At 31.5% G+C, this 19,997-nt stretch overlaps 1 protein-coding gene and 1 long non-coding RNA gene across 4 annotated transcripts in view; both read right to left on the bottom strand.

The window, feature by feature from the left end:
• Nucleotides 1-7,861, bottom strand: part of LOC139490679 (glucose dehydrogenase [FAD, quinone]-like) — a 542,951-nt gene extending 535,090 nt beyond the window's left edge. The window contains exons 1-4 of one of the 3 annotated variants that reach the window (XR_011656374.1): nt 7,549-7,797; nt 2,176-2,321; nt 1,380-1,588; nt 761-950 (exon numbers count right to left, since the gene is read on the bottom strand). Coding sequence is in view for 2 of the 3 variants with exons in the window: in XM_071277597.1 (XP_071133698.1) it covers nt 761-950; nt 1,380-1,588; nt 2,176-2,305 (529 nt within the window). In the remaining variant the exon portion in view is untranslated. Of the gene's footprint in view, nt 1-760; nt 951-1,379; nt 1,589-2,175; nt 2,322-7,548 lie in introns of all 3 variants that reach the window. The other 2 variants (XM_071277597.1, XM_071277598.1) reach the window with 2 other exon arrangements.
• A 6,486-nt stretch (nt 7,862-14,347) lies between these two features.
• LOC139490675 (uncharacterized) lies at nt 14,348-19,795 on the bottom strand. Its single transcript, XR_011656372.1, has 3 exons — nt 19,706-19,795; nt 15,286-15,353; nt 14,348-14,492 (listed from the first exon to the last, which is right to left on the bottom strand). It is a non-coding gene; the product is annotated as an uncharacterized lncRNA (long non-coding RNA).
• Between the last annotated feature and the right edge of the window lie 202 nt (nt 19,796-19,997).

The following is a 19,997-nucleotide window of genomic DNA, read 5'->3' as shown; positions in this document are numbered from 1 at the left end:
AATTTTGCATTTGTTGTCTCGCAGATTTTTGAATTCGCACAAATGTTGAAGTTATGCACTTGCTACTATAAAATAGTCTGATGTTTTTTTTTTACCAATTTATGTTTCCGTATATTTCAACGTTCACAACAGCCTATCCTCTGTTGCTTAAAAAGTGGGTGTATTAAACCGCCGTTTTAATTGTTTAAATTCATTTATTGTGTCTGTTTAGTTAACGCATCAATGTAAATATAACGGAATTTGATGAGACTGTCATCAAAGTGAGAGGAATAGCGCTAGAAAACCAGGTTTAATCCACCATTTTCTACATTTGAAAATGCCTGTACCAAGTCAGGAATATGACAGTTCTTGTCCATTCGTTTTTTGATGCGTTTTGTTATTTGATTTTGCCATGTGATTATGGACTTTCCCAATTGATTTTCCTCTAAGTTCAGTATTTTTGTGATTTTACTTTTTACATTCCAATTCAGTAAATTGTTGAATACAATTTTATAACCTTCTTTCTTCTTATGATTAATTCGCCCTACTTTCTACAAAAATGTTTAGCCTACGAATGCTCGTACATGCATTAACTTGAAGAATTTCAATTAGTAGCTTTTAAAGAACAGTTAGATCTTATGAACTAACAAAAATAAGTACTGTTTAAGCAACTCCATGCAAATTGGGACCATATTCTAATAATATGCTGTATTTTAATATAATGAGCAAGACGATTGTTTAATTGAAATACAACATACGATAAACTATCACTATTTCTTACGAGAATTATATAAACTAGGTATTTGAATATCTTCCATCTTTAGGAAATATGGCAACACATCTTTGTAGCTCCACCCTTTACAGCCTTCCTTCTCCCACTGATTATAGTCATGTCTGCTTCCACGGACAAAGGCCATATAGTTTAAATTACTTGTCCCGCCAAGAACTCTTCCTCGAGGCCAAAAACTTCGCTATTAATTCAATATTATAAGCTAAGTGCAGTCATGTATGTTACTATAATACATCTTAAAATTATTTGTTTGTCTTGATGAGCCTTCAATTTTATTAGTATTAAACATTTCTTTTGTCCTAAACATACTTATGAAAATTGTAAAATAGTTGATGAAAGTTATAATTGAGCTTCCCAATGGGTATATTTTGATTATGTGATTACTTGGTCTTTTTTATAGCGATGATTTGATTATCAGACCTAATATTTCCTCATTTTTTGATTATTTGATAAGCTAGGATTGAGCTTTTGATCATTTGATTATCTTGTTTGAAAAAAAATATTTAATGATTATGTAAACATTTGTGATTATGTGGTTACTTAGACAAACTCATAGTTCGGACTTTATTTTTTAATCGAAATACATGTGAAATAGAAATTGTACAGTTACCTGTTCATTCATCCCTTTTTGACTATTCTTTTGAGGTACAGTATAATAGGCCCAGTCATGTTCAGTTTTCTGTGCAAGCGATGCTTTCAATGGAACTCTAAAGGTGTCAGACTCTAGTTCCGATCCACCAGCTTCAATGAGTAAAATATTGACATTCGGGTCTTCCGAAAGTCTGCTAGCAATGACAGCACCTGTCGAACCTGCTCCAACTTAAAACAAATAGACACATCCTTAGGTTCTTGTATCCTTGACAAAATCAATGCGAACAATCTTAGTACTTAAGTAAATTGTATAATTTAATTTATTTTGACATCTTCTTGTTATAGGATGACCGTTTGAGTTATATTATGTAACTTGTCTTTTACAGTTTTGTTATAATTTACCACTCGGTTTATACAAACTTGGTAACTGGTTGCACTTTGATACACCATACAAGCATTTAGTCTACATAAGGCTCGTCAGTGAAGTTGAAGAGGATTGAAAACCGAATATTTCATAAACGTGTACCAAATATTACGACGGTAATGTATGCTTGTTATTAGACTACTTGTTACTCTAGATTTAGCAGATGTGTCAGATGTATGATAATATGATTCATGTATGTATCTTACATTTTAAATGAGGTATGACTGACATTTACTCCACATCTAACACATCTACGTTCGATAATATAAGGACAAATTGACATTGGAAGTTTTGAAACCGAATAATATGACCGTAGCTCTTGGACCATCTAGCCATTTGAAGAATTGTTGACACATCTAGAGCGAAAAAGGTCCTTAATTGTTTTACATACCAACGATATAGTCATACGTTTTGTTCATTGTTTTAATTAAGAACATGTCCTGGACCTCATTATCTTCTTGCCAGTAAAAGGCCAACACTATGGATAATAACACTACCACTGTAGCAATTTTTCCAATCATTATTGCACTGTGAAAACTGAAAAATGAACATAAAAATAAAAGACAAATAGTCAAAAAAGAATAGTAAAAAAAGGTGTTATGACGATTTGTAAAACTTTACATAGTTATGAGAAACATCTGTTACTTTTGTATCTCACTGACATTTTATTGGAATCAAATGCAGGAGTGTAACACACATTGCATTCACAATGAATACTATTTATACACATCCTTTCCTTGTTTAAAGAAAGAAAAAATATATTTAGGCATATATGATATAAATATATTTCTTCAAACATGAATCTGTAGATTTAACTTGTGGTTGCATAGTTATCTTACAATTACAAATTTAAACAGAAAAAAAGATAAAAGAATTCTATATGAAGTGAATTATTTCGGGATTGATATTTGTAGATCTTAAAAAAGTAAAAAGTGAAAATGTCCTCATTTCAGAAAAATAACTCTGTGGTTTTTTTTAATCTTACTTTTTATTAACGAATCGACTGACAATTTCGGCTATTTGACATATGTGTAAAGTTCGGTTTGTTGTGATTATTACCTTTAACAGTTTTTCTTCATGAAATATAAGCATTATATCGAAAAATGGCGAAAAAATATTCAGGTGCAAAAACATCGACTGACAATAAGGTTATATGTTATTATATCAGCAGATTATTTTCGCAATCACTTCTATTCACACATTTACTCAGTAAATGTGACTTGCCACGAGTTTCCAGGCTTTTTAGAGTTCTTGGTCGGAAATTGGCTTATATCATATTGATCTAGTACATACTAAAAGAAAATATGTTATCAAGTTATTGTGACCGATTTGTTGATATAAAAGTGTGATAGATATTTTCTAATTGACCTTTTCAACATCTCTCGACACCTACAGTTGAGAACGACTACGACAGGTAAAATATGAGGGGTCGTTTCAAAATTAAAAAAAAAAGGAAATCATTATTGATTTTATGGCTTTCATTGACAATGATAGAACTTTCCTACAGAGTTCAAATAACATTGATTTTTTTAAAATCTATTACAAAGAAAATGATGGGCTTTAAGTCACATTTCATCTTTTTAGACGTTAAGCTTCTAGATGTCATGGTGGAATTTGGAAAATGAAAAGAACACAGCATGTTTAATTGTATTCGATATTTGATTAAACAATGTTTCATGTCTGTTGACAAAGGCGGCATATGTTTTCACAATGTCTGTTAGTTTTGGCCTTGTGAGCCTCCGTAATGTACTGAATACTTTGTATATTTTTAATTCACCAATTTGGTGTTCCACTTGAATTCTGTATTCACCAATCACGCGAATAAATTTTCTGCTCCTTCTCTCAAAAGTTATGGCTTACGATTAATTTAAGAAGTTGTAAATGGTGTAAATAAAGGATGACAATATGGATAAACTTTGTCTCTTAGGGAAATGCAGCGGATTATTTCTCCCTGTTTTAATTCAAAACCTCCCTTATGTATGGTCATGGATGAGATAAAAAAAAAAATCTGAAGTACGAAAAAACTTGAAAAAGGTACAAAACTTTGTTCCGGAAATTGGTTATAGATAAATAAATTCTGACCCCATGAAAACAAAACAAAATATAGCAATGACAGTGTATAAATAAAATCAACGAAATTTAATCAACTTCTTGTAAGAAACCGAAAGGTCATTTTCAGGAACGGGGGAAGGACACTTTGACGAAGGGACAATGTATGTTGTTTTCGGGACATCAGCCGTCGGTCTCCAAACCCCTGCTTAGCACTGTCCATATTGATTTTGCATTGTCAACAAGCCCTATAGTATTAACTAACAACTGGAAATATAAATTCCATACGCAGGTACGTAAAAAATACACTGCTTACAATGTTGTAACATTAAAACGAGAAGTCGATTATATTTTTTTCAAAATTTATCATGAAAAACATCAACTCTAACAAACTATCTTGAAGCGGAGAATTTCCTTAGACCTTCAAAGTAAAAACATGTTCAACTAAGGCAGGTGAAGATCGGCTGAAACATACCAATTTGGTCATGTTCACAAATGTGATACGGACGTACGGACAGTCCAGTAATCATTTTTACATGCGGCAAATAATTGGTAAAGGACTCACATAATCATCAAATTGAAGAGAAAGCGGATTAGGATGCAGAATGGTTGCTGTATTTGTTTTAATCATTCAACATGAAATGTCGTGTAAATACATATAACATAAGAATATTATATGACAGTGACATATATTTATTTATTTGGTTGATATAATTATATTCTGAAACTATATAGTCAAGACAGTATATAACCGCCAATCCAATATGTTAAGTATTGATAATCATGATGGTTTTTGTCTTTGTGACGACTCATCCATTTTACCTGTAAACTGTAGGTGTCATTAGACGGTGTTGAGAGATGTTGAAAAGGTCTAATACGGAGTATTGATTCAACTTTTTGATCAACAAAATTATTAAATACACATCTATTGTTTTTTATTTTGTTTTTAGCTCCTACCATTTGACAGTGTAATGATGTTTGTTTCGACCAGACATAGCATGCAAAGCGTTACAGTATAATATGTATTTTTCATTTAAGTGACACAGACAATATGCATTAGATACGCTTGCTTTTATTATAATGTTACATATTTACTGATTTTAAATATGGAAACTATATAGATCAAATAATATTGACATTTAAACACATTGAAGACGGATGTTCTTTAAGAATGAAAAAACTTGTACCCAAAGTAATTCTGTATAGTAAACGTTTTTCACAAAGATACTTCGAAACGACAACTAAATACGATTGGTGTCTTTGGCAATCTTAGATTGTAAATAACAGAAAACCTAAGGTCTAAAGTTTCATTAATCATATTAGCAAAGTTTGATGAGGAATGTAGATAACATTTAAATGAATATTTTTATTAGATTTAACTTATAAATATAAATACTTTTACAAGCGTAGTTAATAATCTTGATTTTTAACGTTTTTAGAATTGGCATTTTAAGGAGAGATAATTCCGAAATAGTGCATTTCTAAAGGAATCTACACGAAATTTTGCTATTTTATATCATAGCCGAAAAAACGCGCGGCGACCCTATCTTTTCTTTTGATATTCTCAATGCATTTATCAAAAACAATCTTCTTGTATTTTATTTTACAGTTCAAGTATTTAGTTTAGCTTCTAATTACATACTGATGTTTTTTTCCTGTATAATCCATACAAAATGTGAAATTCTGTCACAACCTGTAGCTTGCGAAAGTGCCTGGTGACCTATCATTTTTATAATATTTTTGAACATATCACAATAAATACTACATTTTGGCAAATTATGAACAAATTCCATCATTTTTATTTAAGCTTCCCATACCACTTTAATTTCATTTAAAGAGAATTGAAGGAACTATCTGAATAGGTTTAAATTTAAAACTGTTTGAGTGATTTTTAATCTGTATATGATTTATAAAGAAAATTATATTTTATATCTACCATGAAAACATGTAGTACGACTTCCTTGGACTTCTGTGAAAAATGTTTTATATTAATTCTGATCTTTCTGTTTACTTTTAAATGGATAATTTTAGATGTTTGGCTCATGATAGTACATCATTTCATATCTCCACTTCTATCGTCGTACCTTTATTGTCAGAGACTGTCATGCGAGTCTTATAATGTTCTATGCCGACTTTTGATTCATATAGATATATGTATTTATTTGAAATCTTCACTACTTTCCAGATACCATTCGCTAGCTAAGGGTTACGATGGCAGGAATGGAAAATATACAATGACATTAAAACTTTTGCGCGAAACACAAAATTGAACTTCAATGAGTCGAGTAGAACTTTAGAATTGTCACTTGAAATCGTCCAATGTTAGGTAAGACGTGTTGCTCAATCAGCACGTGACACCTGTTTATTTACATTTTCTACATTTACACGTGGTCATCTTAAAGACGCGTTTAGATTGGATTCAGCCAGTTACAACTGTGACCAATGGAAATCATTACCTCGTTGATCCAGAATTCTAGCATTAGCCACGAGGAGTTTAGTGGAGAGGACTAGAAAGTAACACTTGGCTAGCGAAGATGATTTTCGTTGAGAATTGTCGAATAAGAAATCATAGTAAATCTTGTTATTTTCATATATGAAAGACACCAATCAAAAAAACATTCATAGAGTGGGATGAAAAATTAAATGAAATCGCACTCCTTAGAAATGTCATGTTATTTAGTTATTGGTTTTGGATCAAGCACATAATAATTGTTGTCTACCATTATTTTCAAATATAGACAAGAGATCACCAAGTGTATAATTTATAAAATTTACTGCATTGATTTTGAACTATAAGTTTGCAATGAAATCTATTTTTACGATGTCTTTCATCAACAATATTCCAGATATCAAAAGAAGAAGTTTAAGATATGGTCTCTTATCTAATACTTTTATGTTGCATGATGTATTTAATTAAGACTCAGTGTTATTAACACATTATTTTCATTATGTGTTTTTTTTATCTAATAAATATGATTAATACTTTCTATTGAATGCAAGTTAACTCTAATATGGCCCGAGAAAAGTTTTCTATGTTGTATATTACTTAAATAAAAATATACTGGTACTGGAACTTAATTAAGAATATGCTGTAAATGTTTGCGACTGAATGTTTAGTAAACAACAATCTATTTATCAAACCCCCCCCCCCCCAAAAAAAAAAGAAGAAAAAACACAGAGAAAAGTGCAGAAAATGTATTTCTTTGTTAAATCAATAGACCAATTAATACTGTAATGATCATCTTTAGAATCTATAGTAAATGAAAGCAAAGTATTTTATGGTCAACACAAAATTCCCTTTTTACAGCAGAAGAACCCCTTAGATTGCTTCTATATATCTCTTGTATATGGGTGCTTTCTGGTTGAAGTATACCTCACATTCCCTTTTATTTCCTCTGTGTTGGTACTCATGTCATTATGCAGTAGTTTTATGATTTGCACTCAGTGAACCCAATCGTTATCTATACCGTTTAAAATATTTCATGCCAAATTAGTTATACCCTGTATCCCGGCCCTGTGAGTGTATCGTTTTAGAATCAAAGAATGTTGGCATTTTCATCATTATAGAACGATTACTTTTATTATCAATATAACATTATTATATATTTATATAGTATTTTAAATGGATACTTTCACTTTCAAACATCCTTTGTTGTTTTCAATTTATATCAGTTTAAAACATATATGGCCATATGGATAATCAATCAGTACTTACTGTAAATGTCCTTAGAAGTATGGTATGTATCCAACTAAATCAGGGTATTACACACATTTTCTGTTATTCTGTTTGTTATTATATTCAAGGACACACTTTTATCAGTGTGTGTAACTCACTGATAAACAAGTTGTTTATACAAGTATATAGTACAAATATTAAGTAAATAAAAGTACCCCGATTTTACCCATGTCGACCACACTGTATTAGATATCACATTAATTGATAGATTGGTGCATGTTGCTAAACGTGTGATTACAATTGTTTCAAAAAATCCTAAACGAGAAAATTAAAACTAAATACAATAGGTACATTTGCATGTTCAGCAAGGTAGGTCGGTCATGGTGAAATGCAGGAATAACACAGTCTTGATGAACCTTTTGTAGACGAAACGCGCGTCTGGCGTATATACAAATTTTAGTCCTGGTATCTATGATGAGTTTATTTGCATAAGGCCAAATATAGGCCCTTCAGACCTAACGATGTTACAAGGGCTCTTTGTCTTTATTTCCTTGTAAGGGCCCTTTTACAAATAAAAATCATGATAGGAAATATCTGGTTTTATTTTTGAAGTTATCAAACGACAAGTGATGATAAGTAAAAGATGTAAAGTCCTGATAGGACGCGGTGAAAAGTAAACATGACTTTTGACATTTAAACTCGTTTCAGCGCAAAAAAACCCCAAACCGTTCCAATTAACAATTTTATTATCAATTATTTAGTTCACTTGATTCCTATATACTGGTAATAATTTTATTGTAAAAATTGCCAACAAGGCTCACATTATCAATGATACTGGTATAATACTTTTCACACACTTAGTAAGTTCAAGAACATTTTAACTCATTTCGCCGCCAAACAGTGTATCGCCGTGATAATACTCTTCATAAAATCCGGACAACGCAAAATGTTTAATATTTTTTAGACCGAAAATATTATAGTGCAAATAAAGGCATTCAGAGATACAATCTGTATAACTCTCTTTGTGAACCATGTGTTCTCTAATTTATCTGATTCATTGAATTGTTTTGAAATATTCACAATTTGCCAAGAACGTTGATTTGAAAAACATTTGTTTGCCTTGACTTTTTATGAAATTGGGATAATTTAGTCATGTTGTCTGCTCTTTGGTCGGGTTGCTGTTGCTATGACACATTCCCCATTTCCTTTCTCAATTTTATTATAAAGACAAGGGCAACTCTAATGTAAGAAGGATTGCATCGACCCTAGAGGTTCATTAAATATTTGAAATGATGTTAATCGGGTTTGCAACAACGGTTATCTTTGCTTTAAAGCTTTGGCTGACACGCAATTATCTTACCAATATTTAATTATTTTCAAAGGAAGTTATTGCGTCAGACCAAATAAATTACCCCAGATTCTTTTCAGATATCTTGCAGGTAATTAAATACCGGATAACAACAATGATGATGCTGTTTTACATATCTTACGAAGGAGCATGTTAAATTCAGCGTTGATATTTGAGAATTTTTGTTTCGGCAAATATCAAGAAAGAATAGTTGGTATTCCTAAATTTTATCATGTCAATTACATGAAACCATTTCAAGACTGGTATTGAATTTGTTAGTTTCAAAACCGCCTTGTCAAGGTGCATTTGACTTTGATCATACTTGACCAGGATTTTCATTTTTCCTATTGAACGAAGGTCATTCATTTTCTCCAGCTTCTACAACCAATAACAAGTTTCCATCATTATATTTTAAAGTGCTAATAGTAGCGGTCTACGAATTTAAAATTCGTGTCCTTTTCTAATTTCTGGTTATTTAAGATATAATTTGGTTGAAATGCACTAAAAATCAACAATAAAAATAGACATTTTTTGAATTACCAGACTAAATGAAACGAAAGATATCTAACTCAGAATGAAGTAAGAAGGATAATTAGGTCGATATTAGTTTCGGCATGTTTTGAAAATTGCCTGATTATGACAAAGACAGACACTTTAAGTTCTGAAAGTGTCATTACAAACATATGATCAATATCTCCTGCTAATCAACCAAACAACATGGCTAAAATAAAAATAGAAGTTAATTTCATTCAATCAGGAATTTTCAACGTTTTTTTTAAAGAAAAACTCAGCTTATCAGTTAATATATATAAGACAAGGATATGTGGAATGATCGCCAATGAGACAACTACGTATCCACCAAAGGTAATTATCTTTCTTCAACCAGACAAATAAAGAAGACCCTATACATCAACTTCACCTCAATTTCGGAACATGCTAAGAATTAATACCGGTTCTGCTTGTCTAAATGTGTATTGGCAAATAAAACGTAAGACATAATCAACTGGTTAATTTTCATGTATTTGTCAATTAGTAAAATTGTCACATACATTTTCATGATGATTCAACAGTTAAAACTGCATTAAAAAGAGAAGTGCGTAGCATTGGCTCTTTGACAAATAAAATACGTTAAAAGTTGCTACTGGTCGTATTAACGCACAAAAAAAAACTTAATTAAATGAAAACTATTTACGTTACCTTTTTAGCCATGGTATTTATACTGATATGTAAATTAGGTCTATTCATAACTGGTCGTATGTAGGCCTTTACAGTACTACAACGTTCTCCATATCTAACTGTGGATTGCATGTATGAAAATCCTGTCATAAGATAATGAAAACAAAATTCAAAGGAAAGTTCGTTTTCATGTTGGTAAAATTGTATATCTATGATAGTTCCCTAGTGACATTTTATTTGATTGATGTTTGCTTACTTACAGTTGCAAATATTACATGTGTATTCAAGAACAAGTCAACTAGATATGTTTTGTGTTGGACGTGACAATTTGGACTGTCACTGGAATACATCTTATGACATATCATAAGTTGAAAGGAACCAATAAATGTGAGCGGATTTCTCACTTTTGTTCACTCAAGTAAAGCTTTTTTTTACTAAAAGTTTGATTTATTTGTTTGAAAATCGTTAGGTTTTTCAAAAACATTACACTAAACACACCGAAACAAACAATAACATAGGTAGAGTTTTCAATATAAACAGGGATAAAGAGAATACTTAAATTTCAGTGGAAAGATCAAACATATTTATCAATTGATACTGCATGAAATGCATCAATACACTCAACATTTAAATCTGTTTAACGTTTATCCGTGAATCAAATTCATTTGCGTCGCATTTGAGGATTTGTTGTCGATGGAAATTTTTTGTTGTTTTTCGTTCTGTTTATACATATATAAAGGATACAGTAGTATACCGCTGTTCGAAATTCATAAATCAATAGAGAAAAAACAAATCCGGGTTACAAACTAAAATTGAAGGAAACGCATCAAACATAAGAGAACTACGAAACAACAGAAACACAACATTAAAATGTAACACACACAGAAACAAACTGCGTTAGACTGGGGACGAATTTTACTTATCAGAATGTATCGTCTCATATCTATTTGTTCTTCACAATTTTTATCCACAGATTTATAACCAAATTCTTCCGATGCTTTTCTAAACAATTCTGACAGTGGTGTGTTCCCAGTCTTGGAAACTGTCAAATATCCTCCTCGTGAATGGTAAGCTATATAACAAAATATTAACTTGTAATCTCTAAAAATTAATGTTAACATTATTTCCAAATCAATCAAAGAAAATAAAGAGATTGGTCGAAAAAACTCTGAGACAGGAGGATGAAAAGACTAATAATTTTGTACTTGTAATATAAGTCTGTTGAACAAAGGGCAAAACGGATTGCATATATATAATAAGGTGGTAACATGCTTGCGATCGGCTCAGTACTTAATTTCATTTAAGTAATTCATGTACAGATGTTTTCTGTTGATATTTTTATCTGCTTTTATGAATTTGTGTCACGATTCATCCCCCCCCAAATCCCCCAACCCCCAATTGTAGACTTCAGAACTAGTATTGACTTAATTTTTTCATAACATTTTACATAGAGGATATCGATTTGTATATTCCAAAGTTAAAAAGAAAGAAGCTTGTTTGAATTAAATATATCAAGTACGATTAACTATGCTCACTATTTCTTATGAGAATCATATAAACTTGGTATTTGAATATCTTCCATCTTTAGGAAATATGGCAACACATCTTTGTAGCTCCACCCTTTACAGCCGCCCTTCTCCCACTGATTATAGTCATGTCTGCTTCCACGGACAAAAGCCATGTAGTTTAAATTACTAGTCCCTCCAAGTGCTCTTCCTCGAGGCCAAAAACTGCGCTTTTGATTTAAATTATATCGGGTAAGTATGATGGTATATTACAACTTAAAATTAATTACCGTATATATAGATCCTTACATTTATTTTAGTGAATTATCGGATTTATCAAATCGAGATAGTGAAATCATCGATTCTAAAATCCAAGCCTTTGCGAGTTAAAATTTAACTATTGAGATTGCATAAATCCGATAATACACGAGGAGTAACAATGTAAGAATCTGTTTCTCTAATGATTAAAACATATTTTCATTTGTGGTAAACTAAAATATCCTTCGAGTGCCTTCCACATTTCAGAAAATTTCATTTCATAAACACCGGTTAGCATATTTTTATTCATCTGCTGAGCTGGTAAAGGTTATGACCATCAGACTCATTCAATCATCATCTAAGATCAGCAACAGCCATACGTTGACTAAATAAACACATCATAGATACCAGGATTGAAATTTTATATGTTCGCCAGACGCGCGTTTCGTCTACAAAAGACTCATCAGTGACGCTTGAATAAAAAAATGTGAAAATGCCAAAAGAGTACGAAGTTGAAGTGCATTGAGGACCAAAATTTATTTATCAATGGGGTTTAAACTTATAAATACAATGGGGTTTAAACTTATTTATACAATGGGTTCGAAAAGGGTTAAAATGTCATTATATAGAAATAGAGAAACTTATTTCTCTAATTCTTCGTCAATATATCCCTTTCTATAAAATAAATAATCAACGTGTGGTTCGTTTGATCTCAGTTCTTCATTGGTTAAAATCAGATTATGACGTCAATTTTCTTGTTTTCCTCTGAATTTCCTATTGTGACAGCATGAAAAAAGGCGACCATGCCTGATGACGTGGCATAGGAAGAACACATCTTTATGCAGATCAATCGCAAAGAAGTAATAAGTTTGCCTGCGTTTTGTTTGAAAATCATTAGAGAAACAGATTCCACCACCAAATCTTGTGTAATACGATGTTTATCCACTCTCGACAGTTAAATCTTAAATATTTAAAATGCTCGGCGAGCCTCGCGTTTTAAATTTGAAAATTTAACTGTCTCGATTGGATAAATATCGTTTACCACTCGATGCAGAGGTAGAATCTATATTTATCAAACAGCCATTTACTTTTATCATTACATAAAGACTAAGTGTTACCTTTGTATTATTTAAATACATTAAAATTGAAAGTAGTTAAAACATTTGATAATGCGGACACTTTTTGTTTTAATGAAAAAGGGAATAAAAATACTGTACATTTACCTGTTCGTTCATCCCTTTGTGACTATTCTTCTGAGGCACAGTATAATAGGCCCAGTCATGTTTGGTTTTCTGCGCAAGCCATGCTTTCAATGGCACGCTAATGGTGTCAGATTTTAGTTCTGATCCACCAGCCTCAACGAGTAAAATATTGACATCCGGGTCATCGGAAAGTCTACTAGCAATTACAGCACCCGACGAACCTGCTCCAACTGAAAACAAAAAGTTAAGTCCTTAGGTGCTTGTCTCCTTGACAAAATCAATGCAAAACATCTAATTATTTAAGTAAATTGTATAGTTTAGTTTATTTTGACATCGTCATGTTGCAGGATGACGGTTGGATTTATATCATATTATTTGTTAAAATGTTTAGATTTTTGTTACAATTGACAACTCACTTTATAAAGAATGATCAAAGATAAGCTCTTAATTTTGTGCATCAGATACGTTTTTCGTCCACATAAAGCTCGTCAGTGGCCCTTGAATAAACAGTTGTTGAAAATCCAAATCTAGTATAAAGAGCATTACAAGCCCCTTAACAAAACAAAAAAGATTTAAAAATAATGGAAGAAAACCCGTAGTATTTCGAAATATTCAACTGTATAAGCAGTTTATTAAAAAAATATGACTATATTAATGATGAATAATGTCAACAGGTAAGTGCTGATTACAAGGTTGGTGATAACTTCGTGGACGAAACTTCCAAAAGAAATGTTTGTAAAAACAATTCAGAGGTAAAACTGAGAACGAAGTTGAAGGGCGCTGAAAACCGAGAGTTCCACAAATGTTCAGCATATATTACTACGGTCATCTATGGTTAATACTAGACTGCTTGTTAATGTAGATTTTGCATATGTACGATGATATGTACATGATTGTATGAATGTACACATTGTTTTAGATACTTTATTTCTTATATTTACTCCACATCTAACACGATTCAGTGCTATTATATATTTGACATGAATATCAATTGTTTGATCATTCTCACGAATTTACTAGTTGCAAAAATATAAATTATTCGAAATGTTTAGGATTTTCTTATCAAGCATATTACCTAAGAAGTATTTGGCACAACTTTTAGGAATATTGGGTCCTCAATGCTCTTCAACTTTGTACTTATTTTGGCTTTCAAACTTTTTTTTTCGAACTGAGCATCATTAAAGACAAATCACGCGTCTGGCGTATAAAATTATAAGCCTAGTACATTTGATTGAACTATCAAATGTCTCCAATTGATATTGAAACTTTTTTTAACGGAGTCATATGACTGTAACTCTAGGTTAGGATGTACCAATTGAAGAAGAGCGACAAGGTCCTATTGTACATACCGACGATATAGTCATAGTTTTGTTCAGTTCTTTTATCAAGAACATATCCTGGACATCTTTGTTTTCTTGCCAGTAGAAAGCCAAGACTATGGAAAATAACACCACCACTGTAGTGATATTTCCAATCATTATTGCACTGTAGAAACTGAAAGATGTACATAAAAAAATTATATTAATCAAGTTTATTTTCCTTTCTTTCTTTCTTTTATATTTGTGTAATTCATTACTTTAAAAAAATATATATAAGTTAATATTTTACCTGTGTTACTCACTTACAAAAGAAAGAGAGGGAATATATTTTTTAATTGAAGGAGCTATGTTACGCATTGCATTTAAAATGTATACTAGATATGCACACATTTTCAGTTTTCCAAAAAATAGAAAAAAATATGTAGGACTTTAAAATATGAATATATGTATGTTAAACAAATATATAAATTTGACATGTGGTTGCATAGTTAATCTCACAATCAAATGTGCGTATTGTTGTGTTTTTGTTTTTCCTCATTGGCTAGAGGTATAGAGGCGGTTGAAATAAAACAAACATGTTTAACCCCGCCGCATTTTTCGAATGTCCCAAGTCAGGAGCCTCTTGTCTTTGTTAGTCTTGTATGATTTTTAATTTTAGTTTCTTGTGTATATTTCTGAGGTTAGTATGACGTCCATTATCACTGAACTAGTATACATTTTTTGGACTAGCTGAATTTCTCGCTACATTGAAGACCCATTGGTTGCCTTTGTCTGCTCTAGCTATCCATCTTTAATCGGGTTGTTGTCTCTTTGAAACATTCCTCATTTCCATTCTATTTTTTTTTTTAAACAACCAAAACAGCAACCGGATCAAAATAACCCGTATCTCATCAAAAACCGACGATTATGTGACACACGACATATTTATGCCTCAAACAGTTAACTCATTTAAAAAAGTAATTACTCACCAGAGGTTGTAAGCAGTTTACATTCTTTGCTGAAACGTATGGCTATTGCTGATATTGGGACACTGTTCCTATAATAAACTACTTATATTATATTAAGTAAACAATTTCGGGTTTGATGTTTGTAAATATTGTCTTGCCCAACGCATAAAATTGTAAAATTCCTCATTTTGGAACAATAACTGTTATAATGAATCTTTTGACAGTTTGGCTATTTGACATACTCGTAGATCTTCAAGCAGTTTTCTTTTGTAGAATATTCTGACTTCGGACATGCACATAAATAATGTTGTGGGGATAAAAATTATGTCGGGCGCCATATAATTATTTAACCTGGGACAAATGGTGTAGAACGTCATGAGAAAACACTGTAAACATCTGTTGAAAAATATCTTTGTCGTATACAAACCATCAAGGAACAAACTAAAGACTAAAGACATATTAAAAGTAAATATCAGAATCTACTTACAGCTACCCCAAAATTAATATCTACTTATTAAACCAGAAGCTGTAAAGAGCAAATGTTGCTCGCCTAGATCTATGCGCATTTTCAACATTGAATATAATATATTATTGATATGACCAATATCTCATTTTTCTGTTCCTATACGTGTTTTGTTGATACCTTCTTGTTTCAGTTTTTCTCTTTCTATTTATCATATTAAGGCAACAGTAAATCGATTGAGAGAAAACAAAACCGGGTTACAATATAAAACCGAGAGATACACATCAACTGCAAGTGAAAAACAAATGGACTACAGAAACACTGAGGTGCAACAAAAAAAAAACTGCTTACATACTTATATACGAATCATTTGATAACAACTGCCACATTCCTGACTTGGTACAGGACATTTAAAGAAAACAAATGGTTGGTTGAACCTGCTTAAATGGATAGCCAAACCTCACGCTGATATTGCAATGTAAAAAAAATACATAAAAGGGTAACACTCGTCATTCAATGGCAAGAATTCTTATATGAAGTGAATAATATCGGGTTTAATATTTGTAAATCTTGTCTCGCTAACAAAACAGTTTCTCTTTATCTTTTATAGTGTTTGCTCAACGCATAACAGGGTGGAAACAGTCTAAATTCAGGAAAATAACTAGATATTGACTGACAATTTTAGATGTCAGGCTGTTGTGATTGTTATCTTATACAGTTTTTCTTACACGAATTTCATCATTATATCGAAAATGGTGAACAAAAATATTCAAGTAAAATAACATCTCTAATTATAAGGAGTCGACTGACAATTTCGGTCATATGTTAATACATCAGCAGATCATTTTCGTTATTACTTTTATTTACACATTTACTAAGTATATATGACTTGCCACGCGATTTACAGGTGTATTAGGGTACTTGGCATAAAATTGGCTAACATCATATGGATCTAGTACATATTAAAAGTAAGCATCTTATCAAGCTATTATGACAGATTCGTTGGAATAATAGTGTGATAGATCATTTTATATATCGATACATGGAGTATTAATTTTACTTTTTGATTAACAGACGTGTTTTTATAGTACAAATGTATTTTTTATATTTTCTTTTAAGCTAATACCATTTGACAGAGTAATGATGCATGTTTCGACCAGACATAGTATGCGAAGCGTAACAGTTTAAAACGTATTTCCTAACAGTGACACATAAAATATGCAGTTAGATACGCTTTTAGATGTGCATTTATTGTAATGACGCATATTTAAAGGTTTTTACTATGGAAACTATATAGAGCATAATATGTTGACATTCAAACGCACCAAAGACGTCTATACTTGCAAGAAAACATCTAGCTTTACAAAAATAACACGTTCGATTGCTACATAACTTTCTGCATCGCAGGCAAATTTCTACAAAAGGTTATTGCCTTATTATAACACGTTAACTATCCCAGGCATAGATTACCTTAGCCGTATTTGGCACCTTTTTGAAATTTTGGATCCTCAATGCTCTTCAACTTTTTACTTGTTTGGATTTATAAATATTATGATATGAGCGTCACTGATGAGTCTTAAGTAGACGAAACGCGCGTCTGGCGTACTAAAAAGAAAGAAAACACAGGGCTTTGCACCTTGACATAGGTAATAGAGATTTTGTCATTTATTGCTTTGTTTCGTAAATCATGTCATTAGTGTTACCTTTTATTGTTATGAAATTGTCCCTTTTAGGACTTATATAGCTTGATATACGGTATTGCTTTTGCACATTGTACGATGCCATATAGTTGGTAAATTCTTAGTCATTTGAATTCTCGCAAACATACTAACATACTTAATTTCTTACAGAAAAACAGGTTCCTAACCTAACTTTGCTGGGTCGATGCCACTGCTGGTGGAGTTTTACTTCCCCGCGGGTATCACCAGCCCAGTAGTCATCACTTTTGTGCTGACATGAATTATCATTAATATAGTCATATTTATAAATTAACTGTTAAAACAACACTTTTGCTTTTTTAAAACACCAAGGCTTTTCTACCTCAGGAATAGATTACCTTAGTTTTATTTGGCACAATTTTTAAGAACTTTGGTCCTCAATGATATGTAACTTCGTACTTCATTTGAACTTTTAATCTTTTTTGGATTCCAGCGTCACCGATGAGTCTTTTGTAGACGAAACGCGCGTCTGACGTAATTGCAAAATTTAATCCTGGTATCTATGATGATTTTTTTCATGTTAAAGACACCATAAGGATGATCTTTTGAAAATGTGGTTTTTGATTAATAGCAGTATTTTTAGAACAAATTCAAATAAGATAAGATTTTATTTTAATTAAAGGGCCCATGAAGAGCAAAGTAATATATTACAATGATTTATAGCTAGCTAAACCTTTCTCTTGTGTGACAGTCTTTATAAAATTCCACTAAATTGACAACGATCTGTAAACAAAGCAAACAGACATAATAGGTAAAAATGTCAAATATTTGGATACAGTCCATATTGTGTTATAATCTTTATCACGATAAAAACAAATAAATATGTTCAAAAAAAAAAAACCCCACAAAAAGGCAAATACAAAATGAAAGACAAGAATATGTTTTTACCATAGCACAATAACGCAATGACGGGATGTTCAAGTACAAGTATCGAATGGTAGAGTAATACTTTATACTTTAATACTACATACTATTGTATAACTAATATATCTTATAATAATTTTTATTCAATCGATACCAAAGAACAGCCTTATGATGACAAAACAAATGCTTACATTCATTGAGTGCGATAACAACTATATGGAATTACACTCCTTAAAAATGTCATGTAATTTAGTTATTGGTTTTTGATCATATTCATAATAATTGGTGTCTGCCATTATTTGTAAATATGGTTATGATATCACCAAGTGTATGATTTATGACATGTATTTCATTGATTTCGAACATTACGTTTGCAATGAATACAATGAGGAATGGGAATGGACAATGTGTCAAAGAGACAACATCCCGACCAAAGAGCAGAAAACAACCGCTGGCCACCAATAGGTCTTCGATACAGCAAGAAAATCCTGCACCCGGTACTTTTACGATGTCTTTCATAAGCAATATTCCTGATATCAATAGAAGAAGTTTAAGATATGGTCCCTTGTCCAATGATATAATGATGTAGGACTTACTTGATCAAGACTTAGACTCATAGATAAAGCATTTGCATTTTCTTTTTTTTTATCTGATAAATCAGTTCTAACATACTATAAAATGCAAGTTAACTCTACTGTGGTCCCAAGAAAATTCTTTATTTTGTATTTTATCAATTTACAATACATTGGTACTGCAACAAAATTAAGGATATGTTTGAAATGTTTGCGACAAAACGTTTCGTAAATAACAATCCATAAATCAAATCTTTTCCCCTAAAAACACAGAGAAAAGTATAAAGAACGTATTTTACAAAATGGATTTCATGTTAAATCCATAGAACATTTTAAGTTTTAATGATCATCTTCAGAATATATAGTAAATGTAGGAAAATTAATAAATGGTCAACACCAGATTTCTCTTTACAGTATAAGACCCCCGTATATTGCTTCTATATGACTTTTGTATATTGGTGCTTTCTTGTTGAAGTTTACCACATATCCCCATTTATTTCTTCTGGTTAGTTGTAGATACTCATGTCACCAGTATTGCTTACGCTCTGTGAACCCAAGGAGTCACCCCTACCTACCATTACATGCCAAGGTCTTTATACCTTGTACCCCACCCCTGTAGGATTGTCGTTTTAAAATCAAGGGATGTTGGCATTTCATTATCATAAAACGATGAGGTTTATTTTTGATATAATATTATTATTTTAATACTTATATAAACATAGTATTCTAAATGGCTACTCTCACTTTTAAACATCTTTAGTTGTTTTGAATTTATATGTGTTTTAAATATATTATGGCCATATTGATAATCAATCAATACTTACTGTAAAATGCGTCCGCAGTTCTGTATCCAACTAGTTCAGGTCAGTACACACATTGACACACATTTTCTGCATTTGTTCGTTACTAAATTCAAGGACACACTGTTATGTCACTTAGTTGTTTTTACAAATATACAAATATTAAGTTAATAAAAGTACACAGTTCTTATCCTTGTCAATCACGTGCATATTAGTTGACAGATTGTTCCTTGCTTAACGTCAAACTGCAGTTACATTGTATTTCAAGCAAATCCTGGACAAGAAAAATTAACAATTAAAGGGAAACTTCGCAAAA

This window comes from Mytilus edulis, chromosome 10 (genome assembly GCF_963676685.1).
Source record: "Mytilus edulis chromosome 10, xbMytEdul2.2, whole genome shotgun sequence".
Taxonomy (NCBI): domain Eukaryota; kingdom Metazoa; phylum Mollusca; class Bivalvia; order Mytilida; family Mytilidae; genus Mytilus; species Mytilus edulis.
The sequence above is the reverse complement of the archived record's forward strand: the minus strand, read 5'-3'. Positions and strand labels throughout refer to the sequence as shown.